Source organism: Crinia signifera, chromosome 3 (genome assembly GCF_055691185.1).
Source record: "Crinia signifera chromosome 3, ASM5569118v1, whole genome shotgun sequence".
Classification (NCBI taxonomy): Eukaryota; Metazoa; Chordata; class Amphibia; order Anura; family Myobatrachidae; genus Crinia; species Crinia signifera.
The window spans coordinates 147,985,851-148,004,393 of record NC_139219.1 but is presented as its reverse complement, the minus strand read 5'-3'; the positions used below and the strand labels follow the sequence as shown (position 1 = coordinate 148,004,393).

At 41.3% G+C, this 18,543-nt stretch overlaps 1 protein-coding gene across 1 annotated transcript in view; it reads right to left on the bottom strand.

Moving 5' to 3' along the window:
• Nucleotides 1–18,543, bottom strand: part of RSPO3 (R-spondin 3) — an 81,086-nt gene that overhangs the window by 16,738 nt on the left and 45,805 nt on the right. The window contains exons 3-4 of the mRNA XM_083176702.1: nt 17,971–18,117; nt 16,293–16,482 (exon numbers count right to left, since the gene is read on the bottom strand). Of these exons, the coding sequence (XP_083032828.1) occupies nt 16,293–16,482; nt 17,971–18,117 (337 nt within the window). The remainder of the gene's footprint in view (nt 1–16,292; nt 16,483–17,970; nt 18,118–18,543) is intronic.

The window sequence follows — 18,543 nt, the reverse complement described above, 5'->3', positions numbered from 1 at the left end:
CATTGAAATCCCGACTGCCGGTGCTCCGACAGGGGGGTGAGCACAAAGAGGCCCCTTGCAGGGTCGCTGTGCTTGCCACGCTGCAGGCTTGGTGGCTCAATTTGCTTGCCACAGGTTCTATTCTCCCTCTGGGCATGGACCCCCACAAGGGAGACTAGCCCCTGTGAGTCAGAACCCCCCTGTCATTCAGTCATCCGGCACTCACTTTCTATGGGGACAGTACATAACATCTGCAAAGCCATATTCAATCTTGCTAATCACTGGAATTAGAGCCTTGTTCCTTCATTCTGATATCAATAAATTGTAACAAAAATGGAATTCTTTTTGCCACAAAATGTAGCAGTAAGCATTGTTAATGTTCTGGGGCACAGCACAAATTATAATAAATGTGGAATAAAATATGACAAACTCCAATCCAGCCTTGTGGCCCAGTCTCGGACCTTAAAGGAAACCATTTTTTTAAGAAGTTGCATCCTGATGGGGTAGAAGCTGAAAGAATGAATTACCCCGAGACTACCACTGTTGCCTCTAACCCTAGTCCACCATGGGCAGTGGCGTGTGTTGACACAAAAATGTTGATATATGAAATGCAAATATTGCTAACTTGACGTTGACATGAACACTGAGTAGGGTGACAGTAGACATGTGTATGTAGCATTATGTATGAATTTTAGCCATAACCCTGTCCTAACCCAAAAATGATCTATGAAAATGGTGACTGTTGATATTATGACTTTCAACATCATTAGACTATGATGACTTTTTGTTGTTGACAATTAGGAAAGTGGATACTTTGGATTCATACTGAACAGTGGGTATTATGGGTATACTAATACTAACCATGATGATGGATACTAGGATACTGATTTATATTCCGAGTTCTGTTTTAAAACAATACTTTGGTATAAGTAATCATGATTGTGTATCTATGTTTAATCAAATGATGCCCATCCTTTTCATCATTAATAATCCAGTAATGTATCATAAGTGACTTTGTCTCTCTCGTTTTGTCTGAATAGTGAATATTTAGAAATCTCTCAGTGACTAGCAAGTTAAAGAGCATTTAAAGGTACACAACACAAAAAAACTTTGTTACAGATGATCCAATGCCAACTTTAATAATTATAGCCAACTAATCATGCAACACAGAAAAAGTTTCTAAATAAACTCAGCGCATTTGTAATGTTTTTAAATTAACAAACAGATCTGTCCTCTCTTTTCCTGCAATAAAATATTCCTAACAACTAGTAAAGCTGTAAGACCTCAGGGTACTTCTGTTTTAAAGAAAATCTCATCTCTGGGAGGATATGTACTGTAATTAACTAGGGGTGAGATGTATCAAACATTGGAGAGAGATAAAGTGGGAAGGGATAAAGTATCCACTCCTTTCACTTTACAGGCTGTGTTTGAAAAAGTAAGGAGCTGATTGGTTGGTACTTTATCTCCCCCTGGGGCATCTAAGCAGGCTGACAGGCAAGCAGGCTGGCTGCCACAATCTTAAGGCTCCCTATTCATTTAGTCAATATTGCTACTCACATGACGTCAGTGCCCGACCCGAATCTGGCCATCTCTGGCCAAGATAAAAGTCAGTCTAGAGTCTAGACTGACTTTTATCTGAGAATGGGGGAAAAAAAATATTCGATGGTTGCCCATGCATTTTTGGCCCATGCAGCCGAATGAGAGGGGATGTGTAAGCCACTTGTTATCTCCCAGCTGTTGCCTGAAGTTTTACATTCTTTATTTCCACCTGTTGCTCCTCTCTAGATTTTTTTGACTCACTGTGAGGACTATTACATGTAATACGTGTCATGTATTTTAGGCGTTATGTGATAAATTACAGAAAGAAATATGCACATCCATAAAAGTCTACAATCTACATCTTAATCAGCACTTATAACAGATCCCATGTCTAAAACGCAGTAATGCTAGCAGATGCATTAAAACTAAGTTACATTTTAAAAGTTCTACTTACCACTATTTTGTTAGCCTCATATATACAGACGGGCAGCATCGTAGGAGCAACGGCACCTTAGACAATTGCCATTATTTCTAGATTATTTGAGTTACAAAGTCTGGGTGTTTTTAACTTCTAGCCTGCCTAACACATGCATTCCTGTGGGTATAATATAAATTGACATATTTGGGTGATGATGATGCCTGATATGTAGACAGACATACAATTGATGGGCAAGAGAGCAGATACAGAGAAAAGGATATATTTTGCCTCTGCACCAATCATGATAGACCCTAAATTATTTGAACTACAGAAGGTTTAAAGCATCACAAGATATAAGTGAAAATGAGTTAAAATGAAAGTGCAATGCTTTTTGTTCAGCAATGACGGGCAAAGAATAGGATATAAACATCTGTCGTCTACCGTTCATTAATATTCATTATAAATGACCATTGAGAGGTGAATTCCAAGACTAGCAGCTGTGATCTTTCCAAATCTAATCTCTCTTGAATCTGTGGTAGACATAGTGTTATGGTCTATTCTGGTGAAAACTAAGGAGAACATTTTGCAAGTGTAACATTAATCTTGTATATCTCCATCATCCTATAGGGGACACTGAAGTCACTACACTGGGGATAGAGAGGTGTCTTGGAGGAGTCGACACTTTAAGAAATTGAAGTGTAGCATGGATCCTTCCCCTATATCCTCCCATCTGACCTCAGTCTTGGTAAAGTGCTCAGAGGAGTCAGATCCCTGGGTCTGGGCTCCATTTTTTAAGGGGCGCAGTTTATGCTTTTGTGTAGCTGATCAGGCAGTTAGTGGACCCTGCTGACTGCCTGCACCGTGGGACACCCTGCAGAGGGTCAGAGCGGCACAGCCTGAGGTGGGGACCTGCCACAGCTGCCCGAGTCTGATATTACGGGTCTGTGGCCATGTCACTTGCCAGAGGTGCAGGGGTTTTAGTTGTGATGGCTGAACCTGAGTTGCGCATAGGTCCAACGGGGAGAAGTGGCCTGTAAGCTTCAGAGCTGCTGTACTCAGCATGCACTGCAGCGGGTGGATCGAAGGGGTGCGGCCTTGACACCTTCTCTTCCTGGTGTCCTCCATGCTTCCAGTGCTAATACAACCCACGCTGCTTCTCCCTTCCTAACTGTGCCTAAACTGGCCCTCTGGAACAGGACAGTCAGGGTGCTTCCAATCAATGGCTTAAGTGACACACTGCATTGGGTGAGTGGTAGGGAAATACCCTTGAGTTTCATTGCTGTTAATTACTTTAACTGTGGGCTTCAATTCGGGGGAAGCAGGCTCCTCTCCCCCTATTGTGATTTCTCCTTTTCTATCACTGTGTGCGAAAGGAGTGTTGTGTGTGTGTGTGTTGCTGAATGTAACATGGCACCAAAAGGTACTACAGTACCTCCAAAATATCACAAAAAAACAGTTTACATGTAAGTAGTGCAAGGAACAATTTAAACAACACATCGAAGGTGTATCTGTGTGAGAATTGTTAGCAGGGGGCTGAAGCCATTAATGAAACTCCATCTCCCCTTTTAAATGCAGAGGGTGTTACAAGTATGCTCTCCACTTTGGCATTTCAGCTTGCAGCGTCCTGTAGGGACAGGGAAATTTTGCCTTCCCAGCTCTCATCCCTGGGCCAGGGATTTACAAATGTCAGTGATTTCCTGTTAGATCAGTTAATATACTCTCGTAGGCCACCATGCCCCCCCCCCCCCCCCTCCTAAGAAGGGTGTTATCCCTTTAGTCCTTCAGGCTGATTCATCAGATGAGGATCCAAAGGGGGATGCCGACCTCCCTGAGGAAGGGGAATTTCAGGATGACCCCGTCCAGCCAGTAGAGGTGGAAATTCAGGAAGCTCCACAGGGCGTGGAACCCCTTATTCAGGCGATCCTGGTCACTCTTAATGTGGATGACCCGGAACCCCCTTCGCCAGTTTCCCAAAATCAGTCATTACTTTCCCTGATTCAGCTGAATTAGAACATCCTCTACTGAACATTTGGAAAACGCCAGATAAGAAGTTCCAATTATCGAAGCGTTTTAAGGTTTCCTACCTCTTTTTGCCAGAATCACGGGCGAAATCAGAAAACCCACCATTACCCGATGCCTCGGTGTCCAAACTTTCAATGAAAGCTGCACTCCCCATTCCTGGAGCGGTTGCCTTAAAAGAAGCACCTGATTGGTGCTTAGAAACAAGGCTGAAAAATATGTATTCTACAGCCAGCGTATTTCTTTGTCTGGTCTTTGTCATCTCCTGGGTCAGCAGGGCCATGGAGAAATGGACCGAGGATCTGTCCAAGGATCTGCATGAATACCAGCCTCACAAGGATTTATTCATGTTGGCGGAACATATTCATTAGTCCACAATTTACTTGGGTGAGGCTGCAAGGGACTCGTGGCTTTGGGGGCCAGAATTTCTGACTTATCTGTTATGGAGAGACGTTACTTGTGGCTTAAGTCCTGGCAAGGCGATGCTGATATTAAGAAAGCTGTGGAGGCTCTACCCTTTATGGGTGAGATATTATTTGGTGCTGTACTTGACAAGCTCATTGCACAAGGTATAGGTGGCAAGTCTATCTTTCTTCCCTCAGCAGCTTCCCCACCTAGAAAACACTTCCAATGACCAATCTTTTGCTCTCTTCAAGGATCTTCAAAATTCAAAGAGTCAAATCTAGAGGCTCCTCTGCCCCCTCTAAAGGTTGAGGCAGAGGGATTGCTTCCTCAATTGCTGGTCCCTGCTGTCAAGAACCCAAACCTACAGACAAGTAGGCATGACAGCATCCCTCCCTACCTGGGGGTTCCCAGAGTAGGAACTCACCTACTGGACTTTCGGGAAGCATGGGCAGCGAACTGCAGGGACAAATGGGACTGGGACACACTCCTTCAGGCAATACAACAACTGTTGTCCACTCGAGTGATTGTGCTGGTGCCTATCGCACTTCGTACCAAAGGGTTTTACTCTGCTCTTTTGTAGTACCAAAACCAGACAGCGCAGTGTGCCCAGTTATAAATGTAAAAACAATGAACCGGTATGTCACCTACCACAAGTTCAAAATGAAATCTCTATGCTCCATTGTTGCCGATTTGCAACTGGCAGAGTTTCTAGCATCTTTGGATATCAAAGATGCCTATTTACACGTCCCAATTTATGAGCCACACCAACATTTTAGTGCGATTCTTTGGATTTCCAGTTTTGGCCTATCATTGGCCCCTCAGGTCTTCACCAAATTAATGGCAGTCATGATAGCTATGCTTCATGCGCAAGGAATCAATATTGTTCCCTACTTGGAGGATCTGCTAATAAAGGCTCCGTCCTGGGACCGCTTGATCTGGGATGCTCACAAAGCTTGTCAAGTGCTGCTTCATCATGGCTGGATTCTAAATAAAAAAAAAAATCTCAGCTGAATCCTTTGCAGCAATTTATTTTTCTGGGACTTATCTTGGACAGGACACTACAAAAAGTATTTCTACCTATGGACAAGATCCTTTCTCTCCAGGACCTGACCAGGAAGGACAATCATGACAATAGATGCCGGCCTCAGGGGCTGGGGGGCAGTTGTCCTGGGTCATCACTTACAGGGTCACTGGTCTCTTCGAGAATCGAGACTCCCGATAAATATCGTGGAACTCAGGACTATGCACCTGGCCTTACTCCACTTTCTCCTCAGGGGGCGAGCAGTTCAAATTTAGTCTGACAATGCTACGGCTGTGGTATTTATCAACTGCCAGGGTGGAATTTGCAGCCGCAGGGCCATGCAGGAAGTGCACCCAATTCTTCAGTGGGCCCAGGCCTTCCCGATGGTGTTTATTCCCAGGGTGAACAACTGGGAGGCAGACTATCTCAGTTGCCGGGACTTCCATTCAGGAGAATGGGCCCATTACCAGGAGGTGTTCTCCCATATTGTCCACCGTTGGGAGTTGCCTCTAATAGACATGATAGCCTCCAGGAACATTCACAAGCTCCCGAGGTATTGCTCCCGACCTCGGGATCCTGTAGTGGTGGCGACTGATGCCTTGTCTGCCCCATGGGATTAGTACCTCATTTATCTGTTCCCGCCATTCCCTATGCTTCCGTGAGTACTCAAATGGATAAAATGGGAGAAGACTACTGTGATCCTGATCTTCAAGAGTTCTTGGCAGATATACCTTGGCATCTTCCTCTGAGAGATTACCTTTTACAGCAGGGACCATTCATCTACTGTGACTTACCACATCTATGTTTGACGGTGTGGCTATTGAGTAGGCGCGGGATTCCTAAATCCATCATTCCTACTATGCTAAGGGCTAGGATGGAGGTGACGTCTCACCATTATCATAGCATTTGGAAACCCTATGTCTCCTGGTGCAAAAAACATTCCTTGCCCACCTCGGTTTTCAGTTTGTCCTGTCTGCTCCGTTGTCTGCAGGCCGGTTTTAAGGCAGGCCTTAGTTTGGGATCCCTGAAGGTACAAGTATCAGCCTTGTCTGTCTTTATTCACTGTCACCTTGCAATTATTCCTGAAGTGTAGACCTTACTCAATGGAGTTCTCCATCTGCAATCACCTGTTTGGGCTCTGGCAGAGCCTTGGGACTTAGCCTTACTGCTTGGTTATCTTAAATGAAGCTCCTTTGAACCATTAGAATCACTTATAACGTGGAAAATGGTGATGTTGGTGGCCTCTGCCAGATGGGTTTTGGACCTTAGCGCCCTTTCCTGTAGTTCTCCATATCTGGTGTTCCATCCAGATAGGGTGGAATTTAGGATTGTGTCTGCATATCACCTTAACCAGCCGATTGTGGCTCCTTCCATGACAGGGGCTTTGGCTGCTCTGGATGTGGTTCAGGCCTTACATGTTTATGTAGACAGAACAAAGGATTGTAGAAAATTTGATTCCCTCTTTGTACTGTATGACCTAGCCATGAGAGGTTGGCCGGCATCAAAACAAAAGCTCGCTCGCTGGATTTGTCTTACCATAAAACAGGCCTATGTTAGTAAGTTACCACTGAATAAAATAAAAATCTGTAGGTCCTTCATTTGTGGCTGCCCATGGATTGTCCCTTACACAGTTGTGTATGGCGGCTACTTGGTCAGGTCATCATATCTTAATTCGCTTTTATCAGTTTGATATTTTTGCGTCCTCCACATCTAGTTTTGGACGGCCAGTTCTACAGGGTTCCCAGTGCCGTCCAGACCATGAGGATTGCTTTGGGACATTCCCAGCATAGTGAATTCAGTGTTCCCTATAGGATGATAGAGAAAATAGGAATTTGGTATTTACAGTTTATTCCCTTGCTCCGAATCCAAAGGGGACACTGAACACCCTCCTGGCGCTGCTGTTACTGGTACCTGTGTGTGTGTGTGTTTTGCTGCATGTACTACTGTTGTTCTTATTGTTGCTCTGGTTATGTTTCTTTTCTTCTCTCTCTGTCATATGTTTTGGGCAGACTAAATGGGCCAAATTGTTCTTATCTGCCATCAAAGTCTATATTTCTGTGACTTTCTCGAAAAATTTCCAGTGCTTGCAGACTATTAAATTTCCACCTATGTCCATTATCAGCCACATTAATGTAGGTAATTAAAGACTCTGACTTCCATGTTGTCTTATGAGAGTGGCACTTTTGGAAACCGCTGCTTAGACAGGCCAACTCAGATACAATCTATTATCTTCTAGAAGGTGCTAAATCAATAAGTAGATTCTGATTGGTTGTCCATATCAACATCCCATGGGAAACAGATCTCCCATCTTAGTAAATGTTCCCCTATATGTTTTTCAGTTTGTCACCATTCATAAACTTTATTAATAATGGTCTCATTTTTTTTATAGCTAATCTGCTAATTATCTCTATACAATTGGCAACTAATTTAAGCATCGTAATGCATTATCCATTCTGATATTTTCCATTAGGTTTCTATCATTTCAGAACAGTCTAACTAACTTTCCTGGGGTTTATTCTACTTAGGCCATCGGTCAAGTAAGATATGCAGCTATACGGCATCAAAGAGGAAATAAGTGTTTTTCATAGGTCACATGGATTAAGGGATGTGAATTTCATGTCTCAGACAATCTGCAGTGGTCTATGTAGATGAAACACAGCAACATTCCTGAGATATCAAGTCTAAAACCTCCTTTTCCCAAAACAGAAAGCTGATGACTAATGTGCAAAGGGTATATCTGAGAGCAGACCGATGGGACAGATACCATCTAAATAACAACATTTCACTGCTGTAAATCTAAGTGTGTGAGCTACTGTTCTTAGCTTCTGCCTGATATTTCTGTTCTGTGAATTTGAGAAAATTCCAGATGTTAAAGGGAAGCTTTTCTCTTTTGAAAACACTTTTAGCAATCTAGCCTTGAGGCTTTATTACTTAGGTTTGTATCAACAAACCAAATACAGATGACATCTTTATTTTGTTGCACAGTTTTGTGCAACTTTAAATAAACCAACCAAGTAGACCCCCAATCAGAACGAAAGAGCATCCCGTGATTCACAACCAAGGATCATTCTGAATATAAAGAAAAAAAGCATGAACCTAAACTAAATTATACATTCATGTGAGTATGCAGTGTATGATTTAAAGTTCCTTATTCATTTTATTGTTATGTTGTTTATTGTTATACAGCGCTAACAGCTTACTGCTGTAGAAAATAAGACACCAGGCAGCTAATTAGAACAAGGAAGCTGTAAAAGGATGCAGAAACATGCCAGCAGTTCCTAGCCCATTTAAGGAAATTAATGAAAACATTATATTGTATAACATAGCCTGGATACAAAGGGGTTCATTTACTAAAAACAGCAATTCAAATCTAAAACAATCTATTAGTAAATTTGTGTTTAAGCCCCACAAACCCAACATCAATTTTCACCAAGTTTAAATTGATCAAAATAAAAATTGATGAATATCGACCATTTAGCAAATAATTGTTTAAAATGTTCCCCAGTTCAATGGAAGTAAAACAATTATGGAGGACAGTGTTTTTTGATGGCAGTAAGCTATAGAGGAAAGTAGATAACAAGGATTGTAAATATAGCTCATGGCAGCCATATTGAATTCATAATGTACCAATGTATATTGTGCACAGGTATAAACTTATCATTACAGTCATGAGGAAATCGATTTGCAGATTCCAAGCCAAACAGTATGGATTTTTAGCAGTCAAACAGTGCTTGGCATACTGTGATAGACGGAGTTAGCTGCTTTTCAGTGAGGGAATTCAATGTTAGGAGCAAATCAAAAAGGAGCATAGACAGGAGCAATTGCCTCTGGTATAAATTGTGCTGCAAGGCATGGGGGATAATATTATTATTTTTTGTGCAGGGAATACTGGCTGATTTCGCATGTAGCAAACAAATCTGGACAGATTGATTTCTACAGTTAAATTTAAGCTAGGTACACATTATGAGATATCATTAGCAAACAATCAATGCTAACGATATCGCTTGAACTCCTAGGCGAACGATATATCACATACTCAGTAACATCACCTATCCCTCAGCCGAACATGTAGTCATTGACTGTGTAGTTATATTTGATTGCATGTTCAAACAAGGGGGATCGTTAACGAACCACAGGATCACACATTGTTAATGTTCTAGTGCATACACACTAGACAATATGCACAATATATTGTTAAAAATAATGTTATCATGCATTACGCTAACAATTTATTGTGTACTGTGTACATATCTTCAGAATCGCTACCCCTCCATCCGTTCCCATCCATTTCTACTTATCCTATTGTTTTTCGTTTGTCCAGCCACCTCCTTTTAGTCTGTTAACTCTTATGAGTAGGGCCCTCCTTCCTCACGTACTCACCCTACCTCTTTACCTCACCAGTGCTCCTGCCCTGTTCTTCCCTTCCTCTACTTAATTTTCAGTCTCCTCGACTATTTCGACACCAAATTCAGAACTGATGCTGATTTTAGTTCTACCAGCTATAACCCTATTTATGCTGTATTTTATCAACACACCCTGTACGTTACCTTGTCATTTGTTTTTTTGTTTGCTATGTATGGACACTTTGTGGCGCCTTATAAATAAACAAACTACTACTACTACTAATCGCACTCAGACATACTTCTTTCACTCTCTATTTCACTCTCCAGTTTTTAAATCTGCCACATGTGCAGTACAGTTTGGTTTTACCAGTGCTCATTCTTCATTTTACCTAACCCTGAATATGGCTCCTTCTTCAGCAAAAGCAGCCTCCATTGTTTTTTATGAAGGCTACTAAAATATGAAAGTGACTCCAGAAGGCAGATGACATAAAGGATCACTTTTTACTTATTGCATGTACGTCAGAGCCCATGTCTCAGGGACGGTAGCTTCGTATATTCCCCTTATTGCTGCAATATGTGGGGATAAGGAATCTTAAGCACTATAATGTGTTTAGACATGGACAACGTATTATTTATTGCAACTATTTATTGTTTGCCGTGCTATGGAAACAGCATCTGGCTATAATTTCTTAATGCTTTTCCAAACAAAACTGTAAAAACATATTCAAATTCTTCATAACCGAATTCTATATTAAATAAGGAATCCTGTTAATTCAAGATATCACTGTGTGTTGAATGCTTCTGTATATATTATGAGATAACACTGTATGTCTGTAACTCATCCTGGGAACTAGAAGTTCACCTTGACAAAGATGTTGACCATGTTATACAGTACACAATTTGCTGAGTCAACAGCTGCAACATAAACCACAAATTGCAAGAATGTTCAATAATATTTAAGTTAACTGCAAGTAAAATAAGCACCAGAATTGTGTTTGAAAAAAAAAAGACTACTCACTTTCACTAATTTGTTAGATGTCCTGATAAACAATGAATTTATAAATTCTACAAGTTATCTTGTTGTATGCACCCGTTGTATTCAGTAATACATTACAGCTCACTTTATACATTGGATTGCTGGTATGTCCTTCTTTGTTTAATGTCTGCTTCCTGTATTCTGTCTATTATTATTCTTGTTGTACTGTAGTTGCCATTTTATATAACATCTCTATTCTCTCAGCTCAAAGTTAATGTTATTATAATATAAATATTTTTTCCATTTTGTAAATTGTTCTGGCTATTTGCCTAAATCAGCGGTTTCTAAACTTTTTTCTCTCCTGTTCCCCTTGATTAGGGTTTTCATTTATGAGTACCCCCTCCTCTCAATTTGAAATATCCACAGTACTTAGGAGTGGAGTGGAAGTGAGCGGTATGCACATATTTTATTAAGGAGTAGCATGCGGTCAGGTTCCTCTGTGTCTGGCCTCTGGCGGTGTACTGTTCCAGCTAATGCTTGTAGAATTAATGCTTCTGCTTTTACACCCCTGTCAGTGTGGGGAAGATTATTGCTGATGTCTGAGGGCAACGCAGGTAGCTCCCAGTGGATTGCTGGTCTGGCAAAACACAAGGAGATGCTGATGACGCTGCAGACAGAACTGGAAGTGATGCAACATCGATCATCTCCATGGCAACGCAAGACTTCTTCTGCCATCAGGAGACTCCTTTTCTTTTGCCTTTACCAATATTATTTTCAAGTACCCCCAACCGGTCTGCAGAGTACCCACAGGGGCACAAATACCCCAGGTTGGGAATCGATAGCCTAAATCATTAAGCAATATACATGAAGGACTAAATTGTACAGCTCCAGTAGGTGCACATGACTGCACACAAAAACTGGTGTGGTTATTGAAGACCTATATTCATTGTAAAAACAATGGAAAAAATATTTATATGAATAAAAATCTATTTTTAACTCAGATGCCTCATAACAGTAAACCAGCGTATTCAATAAAATAACAGTATATTAAAAATGTAAAAGCATTAGGGGTTGTAAAAAAATTAGCAATATCAAAGTGTAAAAATAGAATGTCGACGTAAAGGATTCTTAAATACTCACTGTTGACCTTGTAGTATATGTAACATATAAACATCAGGAAACCGTAATTAGTTCCAAGTTAATTTGGGAGTCTAAGAGGCCCGGGGAATGATCACACAGTAAGGTCATTAACCAGACTAGTGTCTTTAGCACATAAAACACACGCCTCTCAGCTATGTTACTACAATTTTCTGCAGGCTGTTTTACAAGCCATTCTGACCCTGATTAGTGTATGATACACCACATGGGGTTATATGTTTGTTTTTTTACTGATTAATGTGTCCTCTCGCTGTAAACCATGTATATTAGATGCACAAAACATTCACTATTTTAATTTGTTTGAATACGAGGCTAAAATTTCACTTGTCAATTCTGCAACAACTTTTTGTAAATACCTTTAAATACTCCTACACTTATGAGTGTTTGACACTTCCGCACTTTTGTTTATACTGTCATATTTGATAAAGTAACCGGAAATATACCAGAACTCATTTATTTCCACTATGAATAAACTCTGAGATTAGGGACTAATTTTCCTGTTGATTTTGTAAGTTAAACATTTTTATTTTTAAAATAAATTAATGTTTGTAGTTTCTGACTTTTACACGTAGACATATGATATTATTATAATAAGCAGCTAGATGACGCATGGGGGATACTTTTACAAACATATGACAGTCACGTCATAGATCAATCACTATATTTCAAGCAATTTATTTTAATAAGGGTGAATTATTCATTTTCAAATCAAGGAAGTTTACATGATAGCAAGTATGACAGTTTCCACTGGATGCAATTAGAATCAATCAATACTCCAACTTCTTCTCCGCCAGTGTGTACTGAAGTGATCTGAAAGACTCAGTAATATCGAAAACCTTCTTCCACACAGTTCTACAGTAAACACTGTTATATCCTGCTCATCAAACTATGCCCTTCGGTGTTCCATCATTTTTCAGAATACTCCGTCAATTTTTTGCCCATTTCTACTATACTATAGCTGTCAAAGCTACACCATTCTTTTCAACAATACTGTGATCACAAGAAGGCACTGTACAGATACTTTATCTTCTCCATCAGTGGCATAAGTTGAACATTTGTGCCCACCTTGCCAAAAGTTTCTAGGGCCCCCTCCCCATACATCAATTATATATTTTTTTACCTGCATGCTCATTGCTAGGGGTTACATATCGGTTGCCAGTCATTTGTTGTTCATTGCCAGGGGTTACATGCTCATTGCCAGGGGGTAAGTATTCACAGTACACCAGCACTCATGGAATCTGAGACTTCATGGTAGCGCTGTATGTGCTGCAATTCTCTGACAGATGAGCGGGTCTCAATGAACCGCTCGTCTGTCAGAGAATTGCAGCACTTACATCGCTACCCTAAAGTCTCAGATTCCGGGAGTGCTGGTGTACTGTGAATACTTCCCCCAGGCAATGAGCATTAACCCCTGGCAATGAACAACAAATGACTGGCAACACGTTTACATCGCTACCCTAAAGTCTCAGATTCCGGGAGTGCTGGTGTACTGTGAATACTTCCCCCCAGGCAATGAGCATTAACCCCTGGCAATGAACAACAAACGACTGGCAACAGATATGTAAACCCTGGCGATGAGCATGCAAAATTATGTAGAATACGCACAATATTCAGTGCACATGCATGAGCCACTGGTCTGAAGGCAATGATCGAAGGCTAGTCTTTGCTCGCTGCCTGCAGGGTGATTGACACCCTGTGGGCATTTTGGGGCATGCCACCAGTGATTTCTCGGTGTACCCCAGAAAATACAAGCGTTCCTATGGCTGTTTGGCAGGGTGGCATTTACCTGCTCACTTGGACTCCGAACACTTGCAGCCCTGTGTACAGGTCTGAATCAGGCACTATGGACAAAGCTAACCCACACTGTAGAACAGCACTCATTCCCACTATACATACTATATATGGGGCAGTAGGGATGGTGTAATGATTAGCATTACTGCCTCACAGCACTGAGGCCATGGGTTCGACTCCCACCATGGCTCTAACTGTGCAGAGTTTGTATATTCTCCCCGTACTTGCGTGGGTTTCCTTCGGGTACTCCGGTTTCCTCTCACAATCCAAAAAGTTACTGGTAGGCTAATTGGCTCCAAACAAAAGTAACCCTAGAATGTCTGTGTGCGTGTACATGTGGTAGGGAATATAGATTGTAAGCTCCACTGGGGCAGGGACTGATGTGAATGTTCTAACATTCTCTGTAAAGCGCTGTGGAATATGTGTGCGCTATATAAGAAACTGTTAATAAATAAATATACAGCTTTACGTTTCATGCATGATTTTTATGAAGCGGGCATTTGACCTGTGAAACTCATCAATCTTGTTGTAGTAGTTGAATATCCTTTCTTTAAATTGAACTAAGTAAACCGATTACTGAATTCTGCCTCAGCTGGAAAAGACCATTGGGCACCAACCCACAACTGTAAACTGGTGAACACAAAGCTTTGCTTACACACACACACACACACACACACACACACACACACACACACACACACACACACACACACACACACACACACATATATACTCTATCTATCTATCTATCTATCTATCTATCTATCTATCTATCTTTATAGATAGATATTTCCCAGGTAGGGACTTTTGGTTGCACTGTGGAATGTGCAGATACACCACAGCTGGCCCAGCAAAGAAATAAGATGATTTTTCCTGCTTCTAACCACTATTGCTTGAGTTCAAGGGTAATATTTGAAGTGGTAACTGAGATGTTATTAGATGTAAGATCAGTACAAGGGTTTGTTGATGAACTCAACCAAGACCATGAAGCCCCTTTAGACTTATAATTTCTTGTTTTGCTTAAATGATAACTAAACTAGCTGTTTCAGTCACTACAGGTATATATTTAGCACTGGAAGAGGTGTGAGGCCAAAGATAAAAGAACATTTACAATATGTGTCACAGAAGAAGGGTGCTAGCCTGAAGGAATTGGTATAGTTTAATAATAGTTACCATTTGTAAAATATTCAGGAAATATGGAAACAAGTGCCGAGCATTAGGGAAGAAGGTGGCAGAACAGTGCATACCATGTATATATTACGTACTGTAAACTACTGTCACCTCCCTTTTATCCATAGAATAATATAGAACGCAGCACTATTGCTCACATGATAAGCATAGCATAGGTTCCCTCTGCAAATTCAGATTTGGAGGAATTCTCAGAACACATCTTCAACAATCACTCACTTCTGCAACAGAGATGGCTCTTTTCATTGACAGGAAAAAATACTGCTGAATACAGTGGATTAGAACAGTATTATCACTGAGCACATCATTAAATGTGATAGGGAGTCTGCTGGCTATCTGCGTTATATCAGATTGTGTCTGTAAAGAGTGTGAGTGGGTGGATGAGAAGGGAATTTAACACTTAATATTTTAAGCCTCTTGGTATTATGTTACATTATCTCCAGCTAAAGTAACATTTACTCTAATCTTGATGCATGGTTTTGGGAATTTTTCCTAGGCATATTTTTGAACTCCAATCAAAGTATGATAAAACACAGCAAGAGTAAGCCAACTGCATACTTATCAAATCCTCCTGCCTCGTACTTTCCCAAACATTGCATGTAACTGCTGCTCTCCCACCCAGCTCTGCCACACATACACTCTACTGTAAGCATTGCTTTCTGAATCAGAAGAGTCTGTTGGAATGAGCAGCTTCATTTTGGTCATTTCGGCATGTTGAACACCTTGACTCATGCACGCCTTGATAACATGAATAAATAATATAGACAGCTTATGATCTGTTTAGTTCTTAAAAAGGAGACTTTTTCTCCCTAGTGCTATATGAATGTATACTGGCAGAAATATGAACCTAAAATTCCACTATAAAGACCAGGAGTGGAAACATTTATATTATGTCAACAGATAGTAATTTTCTATGTTGTATTTAGTTGGTTGCTCACACTCTCCAGCAGACCTTAGCTGTCTGACAACATTATAACAACAATTGATTAAATGTCTCTAGTATTTTTTCCAACTGGATTATACAGTTCTTATGTACTCTCCCGGAATGTACCGGAGACTTCAAAATGTTCCGTGAGCTCTCCCGGACTTCCAAAAAGAATACACCAGTCTTTGAAATTCTGCCCACTTATACCTTGGAAAGGTAAAGTTCTAGAGGCCTGATGATGCACATCACAGTATACAACAGCATTTGTTGTAGAAATGTATTAATAAGAACATATAATTGTTACAGCACACCTGGATATATTACTTTATGTAAATAACTGTCATTGTTTCAAATGTAAACAATCAATTTTCAAAATAATGTTGCTCCTGCTAATCAAAAGCTTAGAAGTCACCAGTATAAAAGCACTAAGACATTGTTCTTGGCCTCAGCAAACTTTAGGCCAATGCATAACCTGGATTTTGGATAACTAAACTATACATATTATTTAAGAATTAAAAAAGAAACATTACCGTCTTGAGCATTTCTTTTTCTGCACTATACATTTCCTTGTCTCGGCTGTTGGTGGGCAAGGTGTACCATGTGGTGAGGGGTGCTTTAGTGTCTCACGAGTTCTTGTTTCATTGCCTCGTCTAAAGCCACATGTTTTTACACCCTTTGTGCACGGGCTCCAAGGACTCCACTCCCCAACTACACAATGCACTGTAGGAACAAAACATGAGTCAGACAGAAGCCTATATAGTCATAAAATAAACCATATACTAGAGCTGTATTAATGAAGTAATATCTTATTGTAAATTGATAATGGTTACAGACAATGCTACTTAATATTACGTCTCATTTAATTCATAGAGATGATTTAATTTGGTAAAACAATGCTAATCAATGGAAACTTTAGAGAATCTCCCCCTAGGAGAGATAAACGTCCAGCCAATCAGCTGCTAACTGCCATGTTACAGCCTGTGTTTGAAAAAGTCAGTAAGGAGCTGATTGGCTGGACGTTTATCTCTCCTTGGCCCTTATTCTGATCGGTGCGGATTTTACCGCATGCGGTCGTCCCGCCGATGGTTATCGTCTGCGCATGTGCAGAGGTCACTCTGCGCATGTGCAGGCGATTTCGCCGCACGTATTCTTCAGACGCCGCACAGGGGGCGGAGAGGGGCGTGAAGGGCTACTTAGCCTCATTACCCTATGCATACGCCCCGCGTTTCATGGGCGTTCCCATGCAAACGCGGGGCGTATGCATGGTAATGAAGCCGTGACGCATGTGTAGGGGGCGGGCATCTGACATCGCCGGATGTCAGCTGCCCGCCCCCATACATGATTTCATACGGACAAGTGTCCGTGTGGTCTTGGGTGGCGGCAGCTGGTGGAGCGTGCGGCCCTGCATTCGATGGTCGGCGACCATCGAATGCAGGGGCTGCTCCCAAGATGGAGGAGGCGTATCCCCGTCCACTTTCATGCGGACCGCCACATATCCGCGTACGTACGTAGGTGGCGATCCGTATGGAAGGCGGGGATTCGCCTGCACGGTCCTGGCCGCATATTCTGATCGGGCCGCACCGATCAGAATAAGGCCCCTTATCACCCTTTCATTTATCTCTTGGCTTAATACATCTGCCCCATTGTTACTTCTCAACTGCATAGCGTAGACTGTGACTTAATCATCCGTCAAAGACTATACACTTGGCTAGTAAGCAAAACTTACCGATGTGTGATATACCTAACAATAGACATCAGCGACTCTTTATGCTCATGTTCTGCAAGAGGGTAAACACTTGATATACTACAGATGGGAGTAACTTCTGAGCAGTCACCAGAAAATATCAAAGAATTGAACTGTGAACTTTTAAGTTACCATTTAGTTTTTCATTTCTGTAGATCGAAACATATGTGCAGATAACAATGTTTTTGAGGCCTAAATCCTGGACATTACTGACTTGGAAGGGAGATGTATCAATCAATAAAAAGAGTGAAGAAGTGGCCATTGGATAAGTTGCCCATAGCAATCAGTTTATCAAACAATTTTATAGAATGTTTTTTGATAAATGTAACCACAAAGCTGATTGGTTGCTCTGGGCAACTTTTCCACTGGTCCACGTCTCCGCTCCTTAACTGTAAACCCCTTAACTGTAAACCAGAAATGCTGGCTTTACCTTAATAGACAATCATATTGTAGATACTACTCACCAATAGTATTGCATTCCATGCTGTGGTTATTGTTCTCAAATCCAGCTGGACATGTGTCGAGACACTTCCCACTGTGCAAATAAAATCCACCTTTACATTTTGTGCAGAAGCTTTTGTTGAAACATGTTTCACAGTCAGCTTTACATCCTAAAAACACAGAGCAGACACTAATGAATCCTAATGATGACATGTTGTATCTCTGATTTATTCAGTTAAAGATAAATCTAACCCAAAGGTTCCCAAACTCAGTCCTCAAGTCACTATAACAGTGCAGTTTTTATTGAAGGATATCCATGCTTGAGCTCAGGTGACTTAGGGCCTAATTCAGGCCTGTTTGCAAGGCTAAGAGAACACATCCCCTCATATGTGGCTGAAAGAGAGATAAATCATTCAATGTTCTCCGGCCACTGAATGATTTTTCTCGCCATCGGAAATAAAAGTCAGTCTAAACTGACTTTTATTGCCACCACTGCTTGCCGAATATGGGGCGAGTGATGACATCATGTGACGTCAGCCACCCACCCCGAGCAGGCAACACCACACCTGCGTTCCCAAGGGATTGCCCAGTGTTTT